Source organism: Notechis scutatus, chromosome 1 (genome assembly GCF_049901735.1).
Source record: "Notechis scutatus isolate UNSWTSFEM ecotype Mainland chromosome 1, rNotScu1.2, whole genome shotgun sequence".
Taxonomy (NCBI): Eukaryota; Metazoa; Chordata; class Lepidosauria; order Squamata; family Elapidae; genus Notechis; species Notechis scutatus.
In genome coordinates this window covers 23,306,419-23,331,159 of record NC_142009.1, presented here as the reverse complement: position 1 = coordinate 23,331,159, position 24,741 = coordinate 23,306,419, and the positions used below count along the sequence as shown (strand labels likewise).

Genomic DNA, 24,741 nt, shown 5'->3' with positions numbered 1-24,741 from the left:
TGCAGTAGTTTTAAGTGAGACAGGATCATGACCAATTTGGGATAAGTTTCTATCAACTTTGGATGAAATTTGAGAATATATCCACATATCACAATTCAATTCAATCTGAATAAATAAAGCACATGTTATTGTTTGTTAAATATCTTTTTAAAAATCATGTTCTTATATGCAGCTGTAGTAAATAATTCCATAACACATCTATGTGGAGTTGAGTCATGGCAACTGGGTTTCTTTTCTTTTTGTTGGTTTGAAATGTTTTGTCCAAGTATCTTCTTCGGTCTGAGCAAGATAATAGAATAACAGAGTTGGAAGGGATCTTGAGAATCTTCTAGTCCACCCACTGCTCAGGCAGGAAATTCTATACCATTTCAGACAAATGGCTGTTGAATCTCTTCTTAAAAACTTTCAGTATTGGAGCACCAGCAACATCTGGAGGCAAGTTGTTCCACTGATTAATTGTTCTAACTTTCAGGAAATTTCTCCTTAGTCCTAGGTTAAAGTTAAAGTTGGTTAGGGGGGGGACTCCATATATGTCCTCCAGGATGGGTTGGAGGACATATATGTGGTCCCCCTAACCAACTTGCTCAGACTGAAGAAGCTACTTGAATAAGCAACAAAATGTTTTGAACCAACAAAAACAAGAAGTCCAGTAGTAGTTGACTGCTACTATGACAACTACCTGGATGACTGAGAATCCTTAACCTAACTCAGATATGCATTAATATTTATCTATCATCTTCCTTGTTACAGATTATGGAACTGCTTATATTAGATGTTTTCTTTGCCTATTTCTGCTGGATTGGGACGTGTTTCATTGCAGTAATGGCAACCTGGATCTTAGCATATAGTACATCAGTGAAGCAATGACAGCAACTCTCCCATCCACCCCCAGCAATCCACAATAACTGGCATTCAGAAATAGGCTGGCTTGAAACACGGAAGTTCCATTTCAGACATCATGCCAAAGACATCCCCCATACTTTGAATGGAAGATTTGGGTTCTAAAACGTGCTAACCCAGCATCCTGAATCTAACAGTAACAGGGAAGCCCACAAGCAGAAATCCCCACTTTCTCCAATGTTTCCTTTCAAAAAAATAAATAAGACAGACTGTGCTGAACATGGTGGATCCATGTACTTATAATAAATTTGTCCATCGCTTTTTAACACCATCTAAGGAAGGGATTGGCAGCCTAAAAACAAGTACAAAAGCTTGTGAGTCTCTTAAGAGAAGTTTTCAGCCTCAAAGCAGCCACAGAGTCTTGGGATGAGAGAAGACTTCTTGGAAAAAGGCCCCTATTGGATATTTCATCCTATGACTGTTAAAAGCCCTTCGGAGGGGTAGAGAAACCGTCGCGGATGGGAATTAGCCCTATGATGTGGTAGTGCAGCTTCACATTCCAGAGCTTTACATTTATCCTTAGATCTCACAGGTTTCAGAAATAATACTAATAATACTAAAATAATAATAGTCCTCAACTTAAGATCACAATTAAGACCAAAATTCCCATTGCTAAGCAAAGCGGTTAAGCAACTCATGCCCAATTTTACTTTTACTACGGTGGTTAAGCAAATCACTACCGTTGTTAAATGAATTGGGCTTCTTCCATTGAGTTTGCTTTTTGAAAACTGACTGGAATTGGTTATCATGTTACCTGGATCTGTTGCAATCATCATTATTTATTAAATTATATTTATTTGTTAAATTTAGATGCCGCCCATCTCACTATCCAAACTGGGTGACTAAACATATGCCAAGCGCTGGAATTTTGGTCACATGACAGTAGGAATACTGTGATGGCTTAAGTGCCAGGACCAGTTGCAAGTCACTTTTTTCAGTTCTAACTTCAGACAGTTGCTAAATGAACGGTTGTAAGTCAGAGACTACCTGTAACTGATAAACAAAAATACCAGATCCAGTCTAAACATCTGGCTGACTGTGCAACCAATAATAAGGCACTTAATAAAAAGGCATTCTGGCCTGTATTCGGTTTTACCCTTTGCTATTTCATTTCCATGTTTGCTGGCTGGGGAATTGTGGGAGTTGAACTCTGCACATGTGTTGGGATCATGCTCAGCCCAATTAGGAAGATGCCAAAGACTGTTTGAACGGCTTTCTTCCTGGAGATCTTGGAAATCAGAGAAGCTCCTCTTCGGCAGCCAAGCTGAACAGGATGGCTTTGGGAGTGTTTTCAAAGAGGGCAGCTCTGTTTTGAGCTTCTCCTTTCTTCACCCAATGGCCATAGATCCGGAAGGCGCACGCATCGATCATTTTGCGGACTGGCTTCAGCCCGTAAGGGTCACGCTGCAGCACATCCTGGGTGATCGGCTTGATGTTGCGGTAGGTGAGGTAGATCCGAACTGAGGCCAGGACAGTCAGGCAGATGACCTGGGAAGAGATGTTTGTTAGACTTGACATATTTAAAGCAGAGGTTGGTATTCAGCAGGTTCTGACCAGTTCTGAAGAACCAGCAGCAAAAAAATTGAGTAGTTCAGAGGACCGGCAAATCCCAACTCTGACTGGCCCTGCCCCCATCTTTTCTCTGCCTCCCAAGTTCCAGCTGATCGGCTGGGTTTTCTTTGGTTGCCCTGCACAGGAGAATGGAGCTGGAAAGCAGGTTAGTGGGGTGGGGAGGGAATGGGATTTGCAGTATCCTTCCTCTGCCATGCCCACCAAGCTAGGCCACGCCCACCAAGCCACGCCCACATAAATTTTTAAAAAATTGAATCCCACCACTGCTTTAAATTATATCTGATTGGTTTGTGGTTCTTTTTTTTTTTCTTTTAAAGCAGGAATATCAAACTGGCATCCTGTGGGCCAGATGCGTCATGCGCTGGCCACGCCCACACCTGGTTTAGCAAAGGGGGAAAGATGGCCATGTGACACTGCCGTGACGTGAGTTTGACACCCGTGTTTTAAAGGATGCATTAATTCACCAGGAATGGGCCACTGCCAATAAAAAGGAGGCTGTTTTTATATACAGAATGCTTTGGGTCCAATTCTTTACCTCTTGAGTTTGTGGTCGGGTTCACACAGCACATTAAATTCAAGTTAACTCTCAGTGCTGCTATATTCACACAACTATGCTATGCTCAAATAAATAAATACCACTACTTTAGAATGTGATAACTGAATAACTGGATAAAACATGCTAAGCAATGGTTTGAGTTTCAAAAAAACCTGTGTCACCAATAACTCTCCCCCATTTGAGCCTAATTTGTTTATGTGCCATCAAGAAGGGCTTTAAACTAAAATTGAAGGGGGAGGGTGACTAATCTTTAGACTATCTGAAACACAAAACCAATCATAAATCCCAAGAAAAACCAAAAATGAGGGAGGGAGGGATGAAAAGAGAAAAACTCAAACAACAATTAGGAGAGGCAGGAAACATACCCATGGACAAGCATAAAGGTCTTAAATGCTTACATATAAATGCTCAAAGCTTGGGCAACAAACAGGGTGAACAAGAAGCAATAGTAGACAAGGGCAGGTATGACACAGTTGCCGTTATACAAACCTGATGGGAAGAAACCCATGACTGGAATGTACTGATGAATGGATACAAATTGTTCAAGTTGGTGTTAACTCTTAGCAACCACAGAGATAGATTTTTGACGGTGACAATCTGTCCCTAACCTGGTCTTTCAGGTTTTCCAGGACGAACCTTATTTTTTTTTATATGACAACACACTTAATGTATGTTTAATATATATTAATATATTGCTATTTACCAATTTTGGGCAAGATACTCAAGCCTACTTCATGTGCTGAATAAATCACAACCTTCCACAATGCAATGAAACAAAACTAAGGAAAGTGCAATGGTTTAACATATTGTGTGAATGTGTCTTGTTGGGTTAGGATCCACAGCCCAGCAGCATGATTCATGCAGGTCCCACAACAACCCCTGACTTAGCCTCCCCCTTTCCCACTTAAAAAAAAAAAAAAAACTTGATCAGAGTCATCAGCAGGCACATCCATGGGGTAGGTCAAAAAAGTCAAGATGTTGGGCAGGAGTTGCACAATCTAAGCCCATATCTAGTTTACATCCATGGCACATAGAAAAAGGGCACAGCTTCAATTGTAATCCTCTTGACTTTGTTGACTCTCCCCTCCCCAGGGGTGGGATTCTACCAGTTCGCATCTATTCACTTGAACCGGTTGTTAACATTCTAAGCAGACCGGTTGTTAGAAGAAATTACTGGCCTAATCCTGTAAGGAAGGCAGGAAGGAAACATTCTGGTGTTGCTTACAGAAACTGCCTCTCTGTTAACCCTTATTACATTCTTGGCAGGACTAGACTTCCTGTCTCAGGAACGTCTCTGGAGCTTCTTTCCCCTCCTTTGCTGGTGTGGAGTGACCATTTAAAGTTACAATGGCACTGAAAAAAGTGACTTATGACCATTTTTCACAGCATCCCCATAGTCATGAGAGGCCAGGCGAGGAGATGCATGCCTCGATGTGAGTGGTATTGAGTTGGCCAGACCCAGCCAATAACATGACCACCAAGCCATTTCCACCCAGTCACATGACCACCAAGCTACGCCCACCACCTAAGCCAAGCCCATAGAACCGGTTGTTAATTTTTTTGAATCCCACCCCTGCCCCTCCCCTCAATCCTTGGCTATTACTGAGAAAAATGGCCATCCCTTTCCCAGAATTCTCTGCAACTGGGCATACCCGGAATTTCCGGAAGGGGCTGAAGTGCCGGACTTCCTCCACCATGTACTGCTGGAAGAAGGGGTGGGTGAGGGCATCCTGCACAGTGTAACGATTGTGCGGCTTCACCACTAAACAGTGGGCAATCTGCAGGCAGAAGAACAGAGTTGTGACTCAGAAGCCGAGGCATTGGTTTTCTGAATGCAGTGGAAAACCACAACGAGTCTAGCACTGGTTAATACTAATTATTCAGAGTAAACCCGCCCCCCCCCATACAATCCCATTGGATAGGAAAATGAACACCAAGAAACAAAAGGGAGCCATTTTCCAATTGGGCCCAAGTACTGTATTTTTGGCGTTAGGGTCAATTTCTTAATCATCAGGTGTTCCAATTACTTTTATCTTTTTCTGCCCTGCATTTTTCTCCTTTATTTTTCTCCAAGAGCCTCTGGATCCATCCAGGTGAAAGTTACCTACCAAGTCTTTGACTGTATCTGATTGATCGTCCCACTCAGGAGACCCAAATTTGTAATCTCCATTCATGATCATTCTTAACATCAGCATCTGCTTCCGATGCCAGAAAGGAGGAGATCCGGCCAGCAAGGTGTACATGATGACTCCTGCACTCCACCTGAAACAAGGAAACTGTCAGGAGGACAGACTGAACATTTTTGTCCACTGTTTTAACAACAGGATATTTTAAATACAGGGAAACAAAAGCAGTTTGATGGAGAACATCTTTGTTGCAGCAGTCTTTCTGTCTTCTTTTCCAGCTCTCAGTCAGTGGTAAAGATTTAAGCAGACTAATGATCGCTATGGTCTTATTTAAATAGCAATTATACCACATATTGTAATTGTTAGTTACAAAGAATTATATATGCTGGTACTTAAAAAAAATAATTATTCTTTGCCCAATTGATGCTGCAAATACACCAATTGCTGGATGGATTGCTGCAAGGTGTAATCCAACAAATTAAGCAGGCATAATTTTTGGCAAGGCTGCTTTGGGGAAAACTGGCATCTTAAAAAGCAGTAACATGGACAGAGATGAAAAGTCATCTCCATAGAACATTGTTTCTCAATTGTGGCAACTTTAAGAATAACAGGATTACAGAGATGGAAGGCAACTTGGAGGTCTTCTAGTCCCTGCTCAAGCAGGAAACCCTATACTATTTCAGACAAACAGTCGTCCAATCTATTCTTAAAAACCTTCAATATTGGAGCACCCAAACTTCTGGAGACAAGTTATTCTGCTGATTAATTATTCTATCGGGAAATTTCTCCTCAGTTCTAGGTTGCTCCTTTCTTTGATTAGTTTCCATTCGTTACTTAGGCAAGAAAAACCAATAGTAGACATACAGACTGGGTGAAACCAGGCTCAACAGCAGTAACTGTGAGAGGGATCTTGGAGTCTTAGTGGACAACCAGCTAAATAGGAGCCAGCAGTGTTAAGTTTGAGGCATGGGTTTAATGAACGGAGACCAGACTGTAAACCTTGAACTTCAGCTCTTTATTCACAAGCATAACAGAGACAAAAAAAAACCCGGCTAGCAGTCACTCTTTTATAGAGTAAGCTGCTATCTGGATAACCAATGGATAGCATTATAGCGTTTGAATCTTGGCGCGGCCAATCAGATTGCTCGGAATGAACCAATCATAACTCGCCATTATATGGGCCAATAGGAAGTGCAGGATTAAGATCCTGCTATGCAAATGAATCTTTATTAAATACATTTCTTTAGTTCACAACAAGCAGTGTGCAGCAGCCGCCAAAAAAGCTAATGCAATCCTAAATTGCATTAACAGAGGGATACAATCAAGATCAAGGGAAGTACTAATACCACTCTATAAAGCCTTAGTAAGACCACACCTAGAGTACTGCATCCAGTTTTGGTCACCACATTATAAAAAAGTTGTTGAGACTCTAGAAAAAGTGCAGAGAAGAGCAACCAGGATGATTAGAGCAGGGATCCCCAACCTTTTCGACGCCGCGGCCCGGTTCCGGCGTCAGCTGGGCGCCGCGGCCCTGTTCCGGCGTCAGCTGGGCGCCGCCATCTTTTTTGAAAAATCACTTCCGGTGGCGTCACGGAAGTGATTTTTCGTTAAATAAGGCGGCGCTAGCGCTCAGTGAGCTTTTTCGGGTAGAAATGGCTTTCTACCGGAAAAGCTCACCGAGCGCTGGCGCCGCCATCTTTTTGACGAAAAATTGCTTTTTACCAAAAAAGATGGCGGCGCCCAGCAACCAGCGGCCCGGTAAGGTTTGTTCCGCGGCCCGGTACCGGTCCGCGGACCAGCGGTTGGGGACCCTGGATTAGAGGACTGGAGGCTAAAACATACAACGAACGGTTGCAGGAACTGGGCATGGCTAGTCTAGTAAAGAGAAGGATCAGGGGAGACATGATAGCAGTCTTCCAATATTTGAGAGGCTGCCACAGGGAGGAAGGGGTCAAGTTATTTTCTAAAGCGCCTGTAGGCCAGACAAGGAATAATGGGTAGAAACTGAACAAGGAGAGATTTAACCTGGAAATAAAGAGAAACTTTCTGATAGTGAGAACAATCAACCAATGGAACACCTTGCCCTTGGAAGTTGTGGGAGCTTCATCACTGGAAGCTTTCAAGAAGAGATTGGACTGCCATTTGTCAGAAATGGTGTAAGGTCTCCTGCTTGGGCAGGGGGTTGGACTAGATGACCTACAAGGTCCCTTCCAACTCTGATTATCTGTTATCTGTCTTGCCTTCATGTGCTTTGGAGAATAGCTTGACCCCCCTCCTCTCTGTAGCAGCTCCTTAAACACTGCTATCATGTCTCCCCTGGTCCTTTTCTTCACTAGACTAGCCATGCCCAGCTCCTGTAACCGTTCTTCATATGTTTTAGTTTCCAGTCCCCTAATCATCCTGGTTGCTCTTCTCTGAACTCTTTCTAGAGTCTCAACATCTTTTTTACATTGCGGTGACCAAAATTGGACAATGTTCTAAGCATGGCCTTACCAGGGTATTATAAACTGTTATTAACACTTCACATGATCCTGATTCTATCTCACTGTTTATGCAGCCTTGGACAGTGATTTTCGCAACTTCAAGTCCCAAAATTCCTCAGCCAGAAACATGGCTGGGGAATTCTGGGAACTGAAATCCAGACATATTAAACTTGCCAAAATTGAGAAACAATGCTATAGAAGATTGGATGGGAAATAAGTGAATTCCTCTAAAAGTTACATTTATTTTTTTCATTAGGATAAATATAGCAGGATTCACAGTCTAAGCTGATTACTGATATAAGCTGCAATTTACTGATATAAGCCACAATTAATTGTACTACATCCTCTGAATATCCGAAACTTACATACCATTTGCTTAAACTCAAATAACCCAAATTATGGCTTAGGATCAGAGGTGGTATTCAACAGGTTATGACCAGTTCTGGAGAACCAGGAGTGGAAAATTTGAGTAGTTCAGAGAACCGACAAATACCATTTATGACTGACCCTGTCCCCATCTATTCTCTGCCTCCCAAGTTCCAGCTGATCGGCTGGGTCTTCTTTGGTTGCCCTGCACAGGAGAATGGAGCTGGAAAGCAAGTTAGTGGGGTGGGGAGGGAATGGGTTTTGCAGTATTCTTCCCCTGGAGTGGGGTGGGAATGGAGATTTTACAGTATCCTTTCCCTGCCACGCCCACCAAGCCATGCCATGCCCACCAAGCTACGCTACGCCACGCCCACAGAACCAGTAGTAAAAAAATTTGAATCCCACCACTGCTTAGGATAATGAGTGAACTTGCCACACAATTTTGCTTACATGTCAATTTCCTTCCCATAACCTGGATGATCTGAATCCATGGAACATTCTAGTATTTCTGGAGCCAAGTAGCCAGGAGTGCCACAGATCTCTGCAAGAAAAGCAATAAAAAATTGGCTGAAACTTTGGTGACCTTGTTTCTGGAGATGCAAGTCTTGCTGGATTCTTGGAGTTAAAGAAAATAGGGGTAGCCTCAGTCAGATCAGATAAAAGACTCATAGTTGCATCCACACAATGGTTTTCCTTAGTGGTTTGACATGCAACATACATGTCCAGTTGGCTACCTTGTGGTTAAGGATAGCACTAGCAGTAACACTTATACACTGCTCCATAGTGCTTTACAGCACTCTCTAAGTGGTTTACGGAGTCAACTTATTGCCCCCAACAATCTGAGTCCTTATTTTAATGACCTTGGAAGGATGGAAGGCTGAGTCAACCTTGAGCCAAAACCAACTAAACTCAGGAACTGGGCATTATAGAGATCCTATAATTTATGACCAGTTGCTTTGTGACTATACAAAGCTACAATTCCCAAAAATGGTATTTATGATCTGGATCTGACTACAGCAAAATGCTGCTCTTTCCCAGTTTAAATTGATCTGTTGTTCAGCACAGGATTATTATTCTCCCAAGAGAAAATTCATTATGTTTATAACACATAGATCTAGTGCTCTTTCATAAGAGTGATAATTCCAGGAATATAAGAAGCATATTACAAGTTCGCTTGTATTGAAAAGCAATCGTTTGGCATTATACAGGCAGATGTTTCTGTGGAAGCCACATGTCTAATCTTCCCTGGATAACCATGCCCAAGACCAGAGGAGACAAGAGGTGATTGCAGCAGCCTAAAATGACCACCAGAGCTAAAATCTCCGCCTCCAAATATATAATCACCAACTGTTATCAACGAAGCATGTCAGATCATATGCACAACAAAATTTGTGTAGGAAGAAAAAACATGACTTTAACATTGTAGCAGTTAAAGAGGACTTAAAGAAGGTTCACCAATGGAGCAAATTGTCTGTACAAGATCCCAAATTCAATTTCTGGCTAAGACATAATCTTTTGCAGAATCCTGAAGAAGTGCCCTTGGTCAATGTAGAAAATTATTTACACATTGCATTAAATCCTAGGTTTCCATGGCTTACTTAATGATTTGCAGTTGGCTAAGTCCACTGCCATATGCAAAGTTTTAATATCCATGGTTAGCAAATTGTGATAGCTGGATTCATATAACATGCTACAGCTGGTTTGAGCAAGCTGATTCAATGTAGGTCTCTCCTTAGGTAGTTACATTCCTAAGCTTCACTGCCACAGGCAGGCCACCAATTCACAGCCCCCTCCCTTAAAATTTCTGCCCGAGATGGACAGGCAACCTTTGAGTTTTTCATTTTCCTGCAGCTGACATGAGAAGCCAAAGTCAGTGAGTCTGATGTTCATGTCGTCATCGAGCAGGATGTTCTCTGGCTTGAGATCTCTGTGAACAATGTTCAAGGTATGGAGGAACTGAATTACTTCAAAAAGAGCACGCATGATTTTCCTACAAGGAGAAAATGATCTGGTCAGTTAAATAGTAGTAGCACTTAGACTTACATACCACTTCACAGTGCTTTTACGGCCCGCTCTAAGTGGTTTACAGCCTATTGCCCCCAACAATCTGGTCCTAATTTTAATGACCTCAGAAAGATGGAAGACTGAGTCAACCTTGAGCCTGGTGAAATTCGATCTGCAAATTGCAAGCAGTTGGCAGGCAGCAGAAGTAGCCTGCAGTACTACATTCTAACCACTGAGCCACCACACCTCTCTTTAAATGAGCAAATATCCAAAAGAAAAGGCAGACATTTTTTATACCCCACACCAAGGACCTATGCTTGGTTCCTGGCATTGCCCATTGATCATGTTTAGCTGGTCTTCCCTAATTTTCAGATATCTTGGAAGATCTCCAACACATGAGCATGTCAGGTCGGGATGTTTTGATCTCACAATCATCAGGTGTGAATGAAGGATATTTGCATTTGGGGATTATGTCACCAGGGCTACCAGATCTGGGCTGCCTGCCCAATTCTAGACAACCATTAGAGGGCAGCAAAGAGATGCAACAAATCCTATAATGTGTTTTCATAGAATTATAGTATTGAATAAATCCATAATGGCGAACCTATGGCAAGCGTGCCGGAAGTGGCGCGTAGAGCCACTTCTGCCAGCACGTGAGAGGTCGTCCAGAAGAGTCCCACCCAGTTATATTGTCAGATAACTGGCATGCATGCACAGGGGGCAGGGGTGTGCGAGCGATGTGCGCGCATGCGCAGAGATGCGCGGCATGAGTGGGGGGGCCCTGCGTGCATTGCTTTCTGGGTGCTGGCATGCAAGCACACACACAATTTTTGGCATGGGAGCCCAAAAAGGTTAGCCACCACTGGAATAGATTGTAAGGGCTAGAAGAGAACCGGGAGAACATCTAGTTTAACCCCTGCCTAATGCAGAAATCCATTAGTTTAACATCTCAAACTGAATTTCACTATGGACACCTCTTGTAAATGCTTGAAATCCCTGTATTATATGGAAAGGTAAATGAGTTGCTTACAGCTACCAAATAGAACAGTGTTTCCCAATCTTGCCAACTTTAAGATAGGTGGACTTCCACTCCAAGAATATCTTACGCTGGCTGAGGAATTCTGGTGGGTTGAAGTCCGCATATTTTAAAGTTGGCAAGGTTGAGAAGCACTGAAATAGAGAGAAGAAAACATTTTGTACATGGCTCAAAGTACTTCACATACACTAAGCTATGGCTGAAGTGAATCACAGTACAGTACAGTACAATTCTAAACTAAGATTCCTAAACTTTGTTGGTTATTTAAACCAGTGAGATTTTAGAGACCTAAAATGGACTAGCACCAAAAGCATCATTAAAAAAAAGCACAACAAAGAATGTTCTTTCTGTGCCAACTCAGAAAGCTCAAACTGCCCAAGGAGCTGCTGATAAAGTCCTACAGAGGAATTATGGAGTCTGTCATCTGCACCTCTATAACTCTCTTGGTTTGCTTCTGCAACCCAACAAGACAGACACAGACTTCAAAGAGTAATTAGGACTGCAGAAAAAACAACTATCAACCTGCCTTCCATCGAGGACCCGTATAATTCTCGAGTCAAAAAGAGGGCTGTGAAAATATTTACAGACCCCTCACACCCTGTACATAAACTGTTTCAACTCCTACCCTCAAAATGATGCTATAGAGCACTGCACTCCAGAACAACCAAGCACAAGGACAGTTTTTCCCTGAATGCCATCACTCTGCTAAACAAATAATTCCCTTAACACTGTCAAACTATTTACTAAGTCTGCATTACAATTACTATTACTATTCATCTTCTCATCCTTCCTTTCACCCATCTCCTCCCATTTATGACTGCATGAATGTAACTTTATTGCTTGTATCCTTATGATTTTTTAATTGACGTTTACTAGTATAATTTGATTTGATTTGATCATTTATTATTATGTTTCCTAGTATGACTTGATTGCTTATTTGTACCCTTTGACCAATATTAAGTGTTATACCTATGATTCTTGACGAATATATTTTTTTCTTTTTCTCTTTATGAACACTGAGAGCATTTGCACCAAAACAAATTCCTTGTGTGTCCAATCACACTTGGCCAATAAAAAATTCTATTCTATTCTAGTCACAACTAATCTGTATAATCATTTACACAGGGCACCACATATTTCACTAGCTTGCAGGAGGGAAGTTCCGTGTTTTGACGAGATTAGCAGGTTGGTTGAAATAGCTCACCTAGTTTCCTTCTCACTTAAGGTCACCTTCTCTGTAAGGTAATCAAACAGCTCCCCTTTCTTCATTCTGTTTAGGGGGGAAATTTAGACATGTAGAGTATGTTAAAAACAAAAATGGTATAAAAATAAAACATGGACCCACAATACAACACTCCTGCTTTTGTCTTGGATGTGGCTGTCTATCCCAGTGCTTCTTGATCTTGACAACTTTAAAATGTGTGGACTTCAACTCCTCCAGTGGACTTCAACTTCAACATGCTGGCTTGGGAATTCTGGGAGTTGAAGTCTACACAGGTTGTGAAACACTGGTCTATGGTAGCCAAAAATTAGGAATCCGATCCTTGATTTGTAAAGCTGAGAGATTGTGGAATTTAATTAAATTTGATTTAAGACCACAATTGAACTTCAAATTTCCACTGCTAAAGTCAGTTGTTAAGTGGATTTCCCCCCATTTTGCCACCTTTTCTGCCATAGTTGTTAAGCAAATCACTGCAGCTGTTAAGTGAATCGTGATCATGAAGCAAATTTGGGTTCTCCCATTGACTTTGCTTGTCGGAAGCCAGCTAGGAAGGTTACAACTGGTGGTCACATGACCCCTGGACAGTGCAACTGTCATAAATACATCCCAGCTGCCAAGCAGCTGAATTTTGATCACAGGACCCTGATTATACTGCAGTGGCTGTAAATGTGAAAAAACAGTCATAAGTCACTTTTCAGTACTGTTGTACGGTAGCTTTGAATGGTTACTTAATGAATGATTGTAGGTTGTGAACTACCTATACGTCAAAAGGAGTGAGACCATCTTGGAAGATCTCAAGACACACAAGAGGTTTCTAATGTATTACATCTGTTAATTGATAAGGTAGTTATAATGTGCTTTATATGTAAACTGTACCTGTCTTCTTGCTTCCGCTCTTTCATTCCACCCCTCACCCCAAATTACATCCTGTATCAATTTAATCACTCTGTGCATATGAACACATCAGCTATAACTCCCAAAAGATTATGCCTTTTAATCAAACATAATGCCTGTAATTTATAACGCCTTGGTAAGGCCACACTTGGACTACTGCATCCTGGTTTGGTTGCCATGATGTAAAAAAGATGTTGAGACTCTAGAAAGAGTGCAGAGAAGAGCAACAAAGATGATTGGGGGACTGGAGGCTAAAACATATGAAGAACGGTTGCTGGAAATGAGTAGATCTAGTCTGATGAAAAAAAGGACCAGGGGTGACATGATAGCAGTGTTCCAATAGCTCAGGGGCTGCCACAAAGAAGAGGGAGTCCAGCTATTCTCCAAAGCACCTGAAGGCAGGACAAGAAGCAATGGGTGGAAACTAATCAAGGAGAGAAGCAACCTAGAACTAAGGAGAGATTTCCTGACAGTTAGACTAATTAACCAGTGGAACGATTTTCCTCCAGAAGTTGTAGATGCTCCAACATGGAGGTTTTTAAGAAGAGATTGGACAACCATTTGTCTGAAATGTTATAGGGTTTCCTGCCGGAGCAAGGAGTTAGACTAGAAGACCTCCAAGGGCCCTTCCAACTCTGTTATTCTGTTAAAATGTGTTGTTGAAATGGTACCACCAAACGTCTTCTCCTCATCTGGAGGGCACTGAATCTGCAAGGCTGATTTAAATATTTCATTTATGCTGTTATTGTCTACTTTACAATTTGCTTTAAAAACAACAACCCACTACTCTACAAGCTTCTCTATACAGTATAGTATTTTATTTATGCTGCTATTGTCAACGTTACAAGTTGCTTTTAAAAATAACAGTTCTACAAGCTCCTCTATATCAAAGACCGTTGTTACATCCCTTTCTAGCCTGTCAGGTTTTTCACTGGCAAAGAGTCTTCAAACAATCTGTTTTAAACAACTTTTTGAATTTGGGACTTTCTCTTCCCATGGAAGCTGTAATGCTGGTACAGCGGTTTCAAGCAGACATCCGTGAAAGTATTACACAAGTCTAGGATGCCTAAAAATAGTGTGGATCTGTGACTGCCAAGATCTTAGCAAAGGTTATGTGGAAATCTGAGCAGGCTATTGATACGGGACCAGTAAGATGAAACAGCTGCAGGCAACTTCGCTCCCTTGTGGCTGCGGGTGGTTGGTCGGTTTGGTGGATGGTACAGCTGGCCCTGAGATCAGCAGAGACCTTCACAAACAGTTAAACAAGCTGGCAGAGATATAAAATTACAATATATGGATGGAGGAAAGAACACAAGAAGTCTTTTGCTGGAGTCACCATGCACCTGCTCCTAAACACTGTGGCGTTTATCAAGCAGACCAAGGCCTTTGAGAAACTGGCAAGCTTGACTTACTTGCCTAAGAGGTAGGCTGCTCCAGGACATGGGCATTTCACTTAGCTATGGGGGTTTCTTGCTGTATTTCCTGTATGAAATGTGATTAAACTACATATCTGTGACATTAGAATATTAGAATAGAATATTAGAATAACAGAGTTGGAAGGGACCTTGGAGGTCTTCTAGTCCAACCCCCTGCTTAGGCAGGAAACCCTACACCACTTCAGACAAATAATTATCCAACATCTTTTTAAAAACTTCCAATGTTGAAGCATTCACAACTTCTGGAGGCAAGTTGTTCCACTGATTAATTGTTCTAACTGTCAGGAAATTTCTCCTTAGTTCTAGGTTGCTTCTCTCCTGGATTAGTTTCCACCCATTGCTTCTTATCCTGCCCTCAGGTGCTTTGGAGAATAGCTTGACTCCCTCTTCTTTGTGGCAGCCCCTGTGCATGATTCTCCCCCATCTTAACCTGTGGCATATCATAGGCGCTTGATGACGAACCTATGGCACGCGTTCAGCAGGCAAACTTACTTCACTGCACATGTGCGCGCCTCACAGCTGATTTTCAGCCTGTTTGAGGCCTTTTTTGGCCTCCCAGAGGCTTGAGGACAGCTTCTGCAGGCTTTGCAGGATGAAAAATAGGCCTGTTTTGTCACTTCCTGTATTCCCGGAAATACCGGAAGTGACGAAACGGGCCTATTTTTTGGCCTGCAAAGGTGCAGAAGCTGTCCTCAAGCCTCTGGGAGGCCAAAAATGGCCCCAAGCAGGCTGAAAATCAGCTGGGAGGCGCAGTGCAGGTAAGGGGGCGGCAGGGGGGATTGCACATGCATGCACAGGGTGGCAGATGCACATTGCCTTCTGGGTGCTAGCACGTGCGCGCAAGTGCGTGCACAATTTTTGCCACAGGAGACCAAAAAGGTTAGCCACCACTGTCATAGGCTGAGAGATAGGGTTTGATCCAAAGCAACCAGCCAGTTGCTCGACTCAGGGGAGATCAAAAACTGTTTCTCCTCATCCTAGTCCTACACTGTTAGCATTTTTGTTTTTTTATACAGGTGGTCCTCAACTTACAACAGTTCATTTAGTGACTTTGAAGTCACAACAGCGCTGAAAAAAGTGACGTATGACACTTATGACTGTTGCAGTATCCCCATGGTCACATGATCAAAATCCAGGTGCTTGGCAACTGCTTCATATTTATGTCTGTTGCTGTGTCCCAAAGTCATGTGATCACCTTCCACGATCTTCTGACAAGCAAAGTCAGAGGGGAAGCCAGATTCACTTAATAACTGTGTTACTAACAACTGCAGTGATTCATTTAACAAATGTGTCAAGAAAGGTTATAGAACGGGGAAAAATTCCTTAACAAATCTCTCACTTAGCAACAGAAATTTTGGGCTGAGTTGTTGTCATAAGTCGAGGACTACTTATAGCTTAACATGATGTGTGAACCCTGTCAATTATGACTTATTCACTAAGCAATGGTTAAAACAAACGACAATTAAGCGTGATGTACAAACACAGCCAGTAAGATTTACCACTGAGTAGACATGCACAGGATTGCACAGTGAATTGGCATTGCCTCATTTTGCGTGGTGGAAAAAAAGGACCGCCATGATGATTTTAAACAAAAATAGTACGGGGAATATCTGCAAGTAGTACCATTTGCCTGAAAGCAAGAACTGGTAATACCACAAGCTAGACAAAATAATAGAAAATGAAGAAGCTAAAGTTCTGTGGGTCTTTTCAGTTCAAACAGACAAGCACCTGCCACATAATACCTCAGACTTAACAACCGTCAATAAGACAGAAAGTTTGGTTAGTGGACATGGCAGTACCTGGAAGCAGCAGAATAGAAGAAAAAGAATGGAAGAAAATCACAAAATACAAAGACCTCCAAACAGAAGTAGAATGACTGTAGTAAAAGAAAGCAAAGATAGTACCAATGGTAATAGGTGCCTTGGGTACAAATCCCAAAACGTTTGGAGCATCACTTAGACACCAGGTCAGCACCAGAAGTATTCAGCAGGTTCTGACCAGTTCTGGAGAACCGGTAGCGGAAATTTTGAGTAGTTTGGAGAACCGGCAAATACCGCCTCTGACTGGAGATTTTACAGTATCCTTCCCCTGCCACACCCACCAAGCTACACCCACAGAACCAGTAGTAAAAAAAATTTGAATCCCATCACTTGTCAGCACTCACAAAAACACCATCAATCAATTGCAAAAGGGAGCTTTTACCTGGAACAGCTTTTGTCTTGCTACCTTTAATACCATGAAACAACAACCTTTGTCCCTCTATCCCAGATCCTTGGGAAGGATAGAGGGATAAAAATGCCAAATCCAGTCTAAACCGCTGGCTGACTGTGCAACCAACCATAATAATAAAAATAATTGAATTTGTTTAACCTCTTTTAAGGTACTGAAATTAGTAGCCTGCATTTGATGATAGAAAAGTCCACATTTGGAAATACGTGCTGTATCAAGAAGTGTCTTCTGAAGCCATACATTGATCTACCTCAATGAGTATATTTCCACACAAATGATCCATCTGCCAAGTCAAGTTGGCCAACTTATGATGGTTGGCTAGCTACAGTTCTGAAACTGCTTCCCAGAAACGTAGAAAGCATAAGGCAATCACCCAGCCTAGAAAAGTCACTTTTTTAAGGAGAACACATTTGACACTTCCCTTCTCCTCACCCCAAAAAGAACTTTGATACTTACAGATCAAACACCAGGAAGAAAAAGGTGTGAGATTCAAAGCTGTCCTTCAGCTGGACTGGAAATAAAGTGGGATATATTAAGAATAGAATTCTTTAATGGCCAAGTGTGATTGGACACACAAGGAATTTGTCTTGGTGCAAATGCTTTCAGTGTACATAAAAGAAAAGATACATTTGTCAAGAGTCAAGAATCATAAGATACAACACTTAATGATAGTCATAGGGTACAATAAGCAATCAAATCATACTAGGAAACAGTCAATATAAATCATAAGGATACAAAGTTACAGTCATACAGTCACAAGTGGGAGGGGATGGGTGATAAGGAGTGATGAGAAGATTAATAGTAATAGTAGTGCAGACTTTGTAAATAGTTGGACAGTGTTGAGGGAATTATTTGTTTAGCAGAGTGATGGCGTTTGGGAAAAAACTGCCCTTGTGTCTAGTTGTTCTGGTGCACAGTGCTCTATGAGAGCATTTTACCAAGGCAACCTCATCGGCGAATATGAAATAACATTACAAATTTTCTTAAAAACTAAGCAAGAATGGGAAGGTACTGAAGCATAGACCCCTGGCTTCAATGCACAATCCCACAGACTGTTCTGCCTTTCCTCCAGCATGCCCTGGATCTTCAGCTAGGCATCTCTGAGACTGTCCACATAGTCTTGATCTTGATCTGGGCCATTAGTTCACTTATCCCAACATTCTCCACTTTGACAACCAGTAACTTTCTAAAATCTCTGGTTTTGAAAAACAGTAGAATTAGAACCTGAGATCTTGTAAAATGTTGCATTGCCAAGCCATTATGACTTCTTTGTCTTATGGCTTAAGAAGATGGGTGGATCCAATCAATGACAGTTTATTCAACAAGCTTGGTTGTTAAACCATGATGGTGCTTTGTAAATACAATAAAGATTTATTTCTCAATAGACATGTATAAGAATCTCCCTATGAATTGTCACTGTCTCATTTGTGAATAATTTATCATTATACAAGTAATCTACAATTAGATTCACAGTCAAAGACTGATGAAAATTTAATAATTTAACTTCTAACCAAGAACCTAATAATTATTTAGCTAGCAGGATAGAGGCAGTCCCAGTGTATTTTGTGTGTGTGTAAAATTAGGGTATTCAGGCCCAATATCCAAAATGACCAATACTGAGGAAATTCTTTAGGTATTGTTCCAAGGGCTTCAATCATGTTTGGTATAACAGCAGATTTCTTTTTTTTATAAGCATTCAACTTCAATCTACAAATCCTGGGATTTTGTAACTTTTTTCAGATTGCTTTTCCTCAGCCCTAATATCATTGGGTGTAGCAACATCAGTAAATTAGATTTTCTTATTTTCAATTACTGTTACATGGGACATGTTATGAATAAAATGCCTGTTCATTTATTCATTTATGATGATGACTATTCCATGATATGAAAACTTGACTCTGGGAGATGTTAAATTTGGGGTGATGCCATTATAATATGTGTTATTTCTTATTATTTTTAGACCTCTGGTTTTTCTGTGTGTATCTTTCCATGCCTTTGGGGGCAGAGCAGGCTAGAAATGTTATTGCTGTAATAAATACATATGACATAACTTGAATTGTAGACATAAGGATCATCCAAGCGAGGATAGGAGCAGATTCAAAGAAAAAATACAAATAATTCATCCTCTGTAGGATATATTAATATGAGGGAGGGAGGGAGGAAGGGAGGGAGGGAGAATGAGAGAGAGAGAGAGAGAGAGAGAGAGAGAGAACACATATATACTAATATGATCTTGTTGTCATCTATGTTTTTGTAGGAATGTTTGAGATTCTTTCCAGACCAGAAGATGCCAATGTTTTTTTTACAAATGGCATAGGGATGATAAATTTGGTCATAGCTTTTCATACTAGAAAGTAGCAATAGTGTATTTTTTCTAAAAAGCAACAGGACTTTCTTGTTGTTTTTTTCTTTGAAAGCATTTGATTTCTTCAGAACTGAAGCAGCTTTTTGGATGAGAAGCGAAATGTTTTCAAGGGGGAAAAAAAGTCCAGTTACATTTTGGAAAATCATCTTTAGGACAACCATGACCTGAATAACTGAAAATCTCCATAGACATTTAGCAATACTGTAAGTTAACATTAACTGGACACTTTTTTCCCCAAACATAAACGCTTCCTCCTGAAATTATATCCTGCACTTATAATAATACTAATTCATCAGCAAATTGAAAATACATCATCCCGACCAGTGCAAGGGAAAGGTAGGGGGGAGGGTAATCTGGACCACTGGTTGAAATGGAAAAGATCAAGAAACAGTCATCAAACAATAAAAGTGGATGGCAGATTGGGTGGTTTTCTAATTGATCAGAAGGATTTTGGATTCTCAGTTGTTTAAAAATTATTAGAGGCTACCAAAAATTAGAAATACATTTATAAGAATATTGATTAAATTGAATTAGTCTAGAGGCTAAACCATATGATGAACTGCTGAGGGAACTAGATTTAAAAAAGAGAAGGGCTAGAGGTGACATAATACCCAGTCTAATCTTCCAATACTTGAAGGGCTGTCACACGGAAGAGGGATCAATTTATTCTCCAAAGCGCGTGAGGGAAGGACAAGAAGCAACAGATAGAAACTTATCAAGGAATGATCCCATCTGGAACTAAGGAAAAAAAAATCCTTACAGCTAGAACTATTAATCGGTCGAATGCCTCCAGAAGTTGTGGTTATTCCGTCACGGGAGGTTTTCAAGAAGAGATTGGACAGCCATTTATCAGGAATGGTATAAAGTCTCCTGCTTAAGCAGGGGTTTGGATTAGGAGTTCTCCAAGGTTCCTTCCAGCCAATGAAATATATGCTCTATGTTCTAAATAGCATCTAATCACTCTGTTTGCAATATATTTTAAGAAGGGGATGGTTAGGCATGTCATGCAAGCCTAGCCAATAGTATTTTAGTATTTTTAGTATTTATTTGATTTGTCAATCGCTTACAAGATACAGGTATAAGAATAAATATAGTTTTGAATACATGAGATAGATACTTATAAGAAAAATAAAAGAAACAATAGGACAGGGACGGTAGGCACGATTGGTGCGCTTATGCACACCCCCTACAGGCCTCTTAGGAAGGGGGTGAGGTCAATAGTGGACAGGTTAAAGTTTTGGGGGTTGGGGGAAGAAACCACAGAGTCAGGTAGAGTATTCCAAACATTGACCACTCTGTTGCTGAAGTTGTATTTTCTGCAGTCAAGTTTGGTGTGGTTAACCTTGAGTTTGTATCTATTATGTGCTCTTGTATTGTTATGATTGAAGCTGAAGTATTCATTTGCAGGTAGGACATTGCAATGTATGATTTTATATACTATATTTAGAAGGTAGTTTCAATGTGTTTGTCTTCAATGGTTTATTGCTATGGTACAACTATGATAATCTGGAAGCAAATTCCAACTTACTAATGTTAGGATGTCCACACACTTTCTGGAGGATGTTGATTTCTTTCAGAGTGGATTCTCTCAGCTCCTGAACTTCTTGTGGGGAGAGGTTTCCACCTGTGATGTCTATAATTTTAACAGCGTACTCTTGTCGAGTGACTTTATGAATGCATCGACGGACAACACTGCTTACTCCTCTGAAAAGACAGTCCACACGGAAGAAATCTTAGAGAGAGGGAGCGAGGATTAGAGAGAGGGATAGAATCAAGCTCGCACACACGGATCTCTAAAAGGCGGTGTTACTTTGTTGTTCACTCATGTTCAAAGTGACAAGAGGAGAAGCAAGGATAAAGAGGTTTATTAAAATTGGTAGTTATTGGAAATACTACTACTGCATCACAAATGCTTGTAGGCATTGTCTTCATAAAATAGCAAAATATCTTAACAGAAATGTGAATGGTATTTTCTGTTCAATGGTAGCCACAGTTCTCTGAAAGTCTCTTCTGAGGAAAAATTATACCCAGCTCCATGTTTATGAAAGGTTTAAAATACAGTACTTTTCTTCAATATTTACTTAAATGCTTTGACTATACCTACCCTCCTTTTTCAGGAGTTGAAGTTTCCCAATTAATTATTTTCAATTATCTGTTCTTGTAACTAAATTATTTGAAATACATGTATATTAAAATTAACTTGCTATGTTCTGAGTTGATTATGTTGAAATTGGAAATGTTGGTTAAAGGAACAAATGCATTTTTGGGGTTTTGTTTTGAGGGTCACATAGCAAATTACCTATTACAATAGCCCCAACTTTCAAATATTTACCTTCCCAAGATTTCCTTAGGTTCATATTTTTCATAAAATTCTTCAGAAGTATGGCTATCTGGCAGTTCTTCCGTTTTGGTCATTTTGGTTGTCTTTTTTAGGAGCCTCCCAAAGGATTATTCTAAAATAACAAAATGCTGCAACAACAGAAACAGACAAAAATCCCAGGCAATCTTTCTCAAAATTATAGTTACAGCAAGGAATTTCATATTATGTTGCCCTTGATAAATATTCTGTAAAGGTTCCTTTGTGCAGTTCTACAACAGTGTTTTTCAATCTCAGGAGCTTTAAAATGTATGGACTTCAACTCCCAGAATTATCCAGCTACCATTCAATTCTGGGAATTGAAGTCCACACATTTTAAAGTTGCTAAGGTTGAAAAATACTGTTCTATATTGATATGCAAAATTATGGAAATGTCTGTGTCACAAAGTTTTTAGACCTAAAACCTATTTTGAATATATGTTAACTGAACCCATTTGTCAGAATTTAGAGGCAAGATGGTAATTCCACAAATTCAGTCCCACCTGAACTAGTTAAGGGCAGAGTATCAGTAGATAAATGGATTTATTGCAGAGAACAAGAATACTACTTATTTAGAAGATCTGCTTATTGCAGAACACAGAAATCAAGTTTCTTTCTCTTCCTTGGCTCCAGAATTTAAGTGGTTTCTTTTCTCCTTTTCAAGTCTTTGGTCTTTTGACTAATTCCTGCTTTGCCAGCTTCTTTGTGCCATGTAAATCCATAAAATTGGGTTAACTGAATAAATCATGATTCACTTAATCTTGGTCAAAATAATCACAATCAAAAATATTTGATGAAAACAGCAATTGGTGGATTCACACATTCCATTTAGCTAAACTAGTTTGCTATTTTTTTTTTTTTTTAGTAAATGTAATGGCAGAATCTAGGCACTGTGGCTTAGCAAGATTTATGTACTGCTGTAATTTGATTAATAAACCATGACTCATAAACTTCAGGCTTAGGCATGTGTATATACACTAAAATGACTAATTCAGCCTTAATAAAAATTTGTTCATATTCTGTTGTCCTGTCCTATTTGAGCCTTCCCTCTCTTGCATCTAATCATGGTACCAACTTACTTTCATTTTCTACACCATCCTCATAATGTTGTCTTCATCTCCTCTCCAACAAATACCTCTATCTGTCAGCCATTGTTCACAGGTTTAGCACTATTCATTCTTTTGAATGCACCTGCTCCAAAACACTTTTGCAAAATTAAAATGCATGTTTAATTTGGCCATGGGAAAGAGCCCTTTCTATTTTCCTGACTGGCTTCCATCATCATCTCAACATTTATACTGCAAAACTACCCAAGGTATTAATCCTTCTTCTGTCAGCTGGTGTTGTGTTCGCTCTTCAGAATTAGTTTCCTCCCTCTGATATGATGGCCCCAGCTCTATTAGTCTTTCATATAATGGAAACACCTGGCATTTTTCTCCTCAAATGATGGTAATGGAATCCATCTACTGATTATGAATATAGATATGATTGTAGTTCTTTTCTCTTGTGTTATGTGGGTTTTTTTTTGTTCAATTGTTCATATACACAGACTGAAGTCACAAACTTACAGTTTTCTTAAATAAATGTATTTACACTGCTTTATAAATAAGATCTTTTAAAAAAATTATGACAGATCAATATTTGTCTAAATTTGTTAGACATTGTCTAACAAATGTCTAAACTGAAACACACCACAAATAATGAAGATTCTATGTAGGAAATGTTGACCTGCCATAATCTTTCTTCATGGTCATAGAAGGAAAGCCAAGATAGATGGTCTAAGAATAAGGCTGAATCTGAATGTTCTATTGAACTGAAAGCAATTTCCTTATATATATAGTGTGTGTGTGTGTGTGTGTGTGTGTGTGGTATTCGGCTTTGTAATGACGTGGGAAAATACCTGAACAAAGCCGAATACCATATATTGTGCCTTTAAAACTTAAGTTATATATATATATATATATATATATATATATATATATATATATATATATATAATAATATATATATATACATATACATATACATATACATATAATATATATACATATACATACACATACAACACACACACACACACACACACACACACACACATATACATACATACATATATATATATATATATATATATATATATATATATATATATATATATATATATATATATTTGTGGTATTTTCGCCATTATAATTGCTTTGTAGTTGTAGCAACGTTTGGCAGAATCTCATCTGCCATCATCAGGCTTCTGTATTGTGTTCTTCTGTGAGTCAGACTTTTTCTGACCGAACAGACTACAACTTTAAAAGCACAACTATAATGATGGCAAATACCCAAACAAAGCTGAATACCATACATGCTAAGTACTGCAAAACTTAAGATATATCATGATGTATATCTATATCTATATCATATCTGATATCTATATCTATATCTATATCTATAATAAAACATATCTATCTCTATCTCTATCTATCTATCTATCTATCTATCTATCTATCTATCTGTGGGAAGCTGCTTTTATCCCCTTGAAATCATAACATACATTAGTTATTACTTAAGACAGATAGTTTTAAATAAAGGACAAATGTAATCTGGATCTGAACAGTACTGTAATTCAGTTCATATGTAGTATAGTATTAATTAGTTTGAGGTATACTCCAAATATTTTCCTCTTTCTGATTGCTAACTGTAGGAAAGTGATTCACTGGGTGATTTGAAGACATTTTAAAATGAAGTTTCCCTGGAAAGCAGACTATAAGATCAAAATGTTTGTCTTGCACTCTAAAAGTCTTAAAGATACATTCTGATAGCCTGGGAATGAAAAAAACTATCCTTTTCTACAGGTTCTTTCCTTATCTTTAATATAGTGCTAAACCCAAACTCAGCCTTAGCCTTATTTCTCTGTACATATCTCCAAATCAACTAATATCCTTTCAGAGTTGCATAATTATTTCACTAAAGACGATCAATTATTTGATACAAGACATAATTACTTACCCTAACTGAAATTTGCACAATCGGTATCTTCTAACCAAGAGTAACCCTGCAGATCTATTCCCAAAGCCCACTTTGAGAAAGAATTCCCTGTGTTATTTGATGGCCAGCAATTGAACCACATAGCAGCGTCTCGCGTTCTCTTTTAATTTGTTGTGGATCACTCACACTCTGGCGACTGCATTGCCAAAAATAAAAA

General features: G+C 39.8%; 1 protein-coding gene across 3 annotated transcripts; it reads right to left on the bottom strand.

The window, feature by feature from the left end:
- Nucleotides 1-104: 104 nt before the first annotated feature.
- On the bottom strand, nt 105-24,741 carry PHKG1 (phosphorylase kinase catalytic subunit gamma 1). Of its 3 annotated transcripts, none has more exons than XR_015748211.1 (11): nt 24,546-24,741; nt 21,522-21,658; nt 20,718-20,893; nt 17,281-17,335; nt 12,248-12,313; nt 9,830-9,993; nt 8,454-8,544; nt 5,137-5,290; nt 4,681-4,806; nt 524-2,388; nt 105-489 (listed from the first exon to the last, which is right to left on the bottom strand). XR_015748211.1 is itself a non-coding variant. In XM_026671693.2 (10 exons), exons 2-10 carry the CDS (start codon nt 21,602-21,604, stop codon nt 2,137-2,139), a joined length of 1,167 nt encoding a protein of 388 aa, XP_026527478.1. In that variant the 5' UTR covers nt 21,605-21,658; nt 24,546-24,741; the 3' UTR covers nt 105-2,136. The 3 variants fall into 3 exon arrangements, 1 of the variants encoding a protein (XP_026527478.1); XR_015748213.1 differs by lacking the exon at nt 24,546-24,741 and adding an exon at nt 23,238-23,336; XM_026671693.2 differs by having other exon boundaries at nt 105-2,388.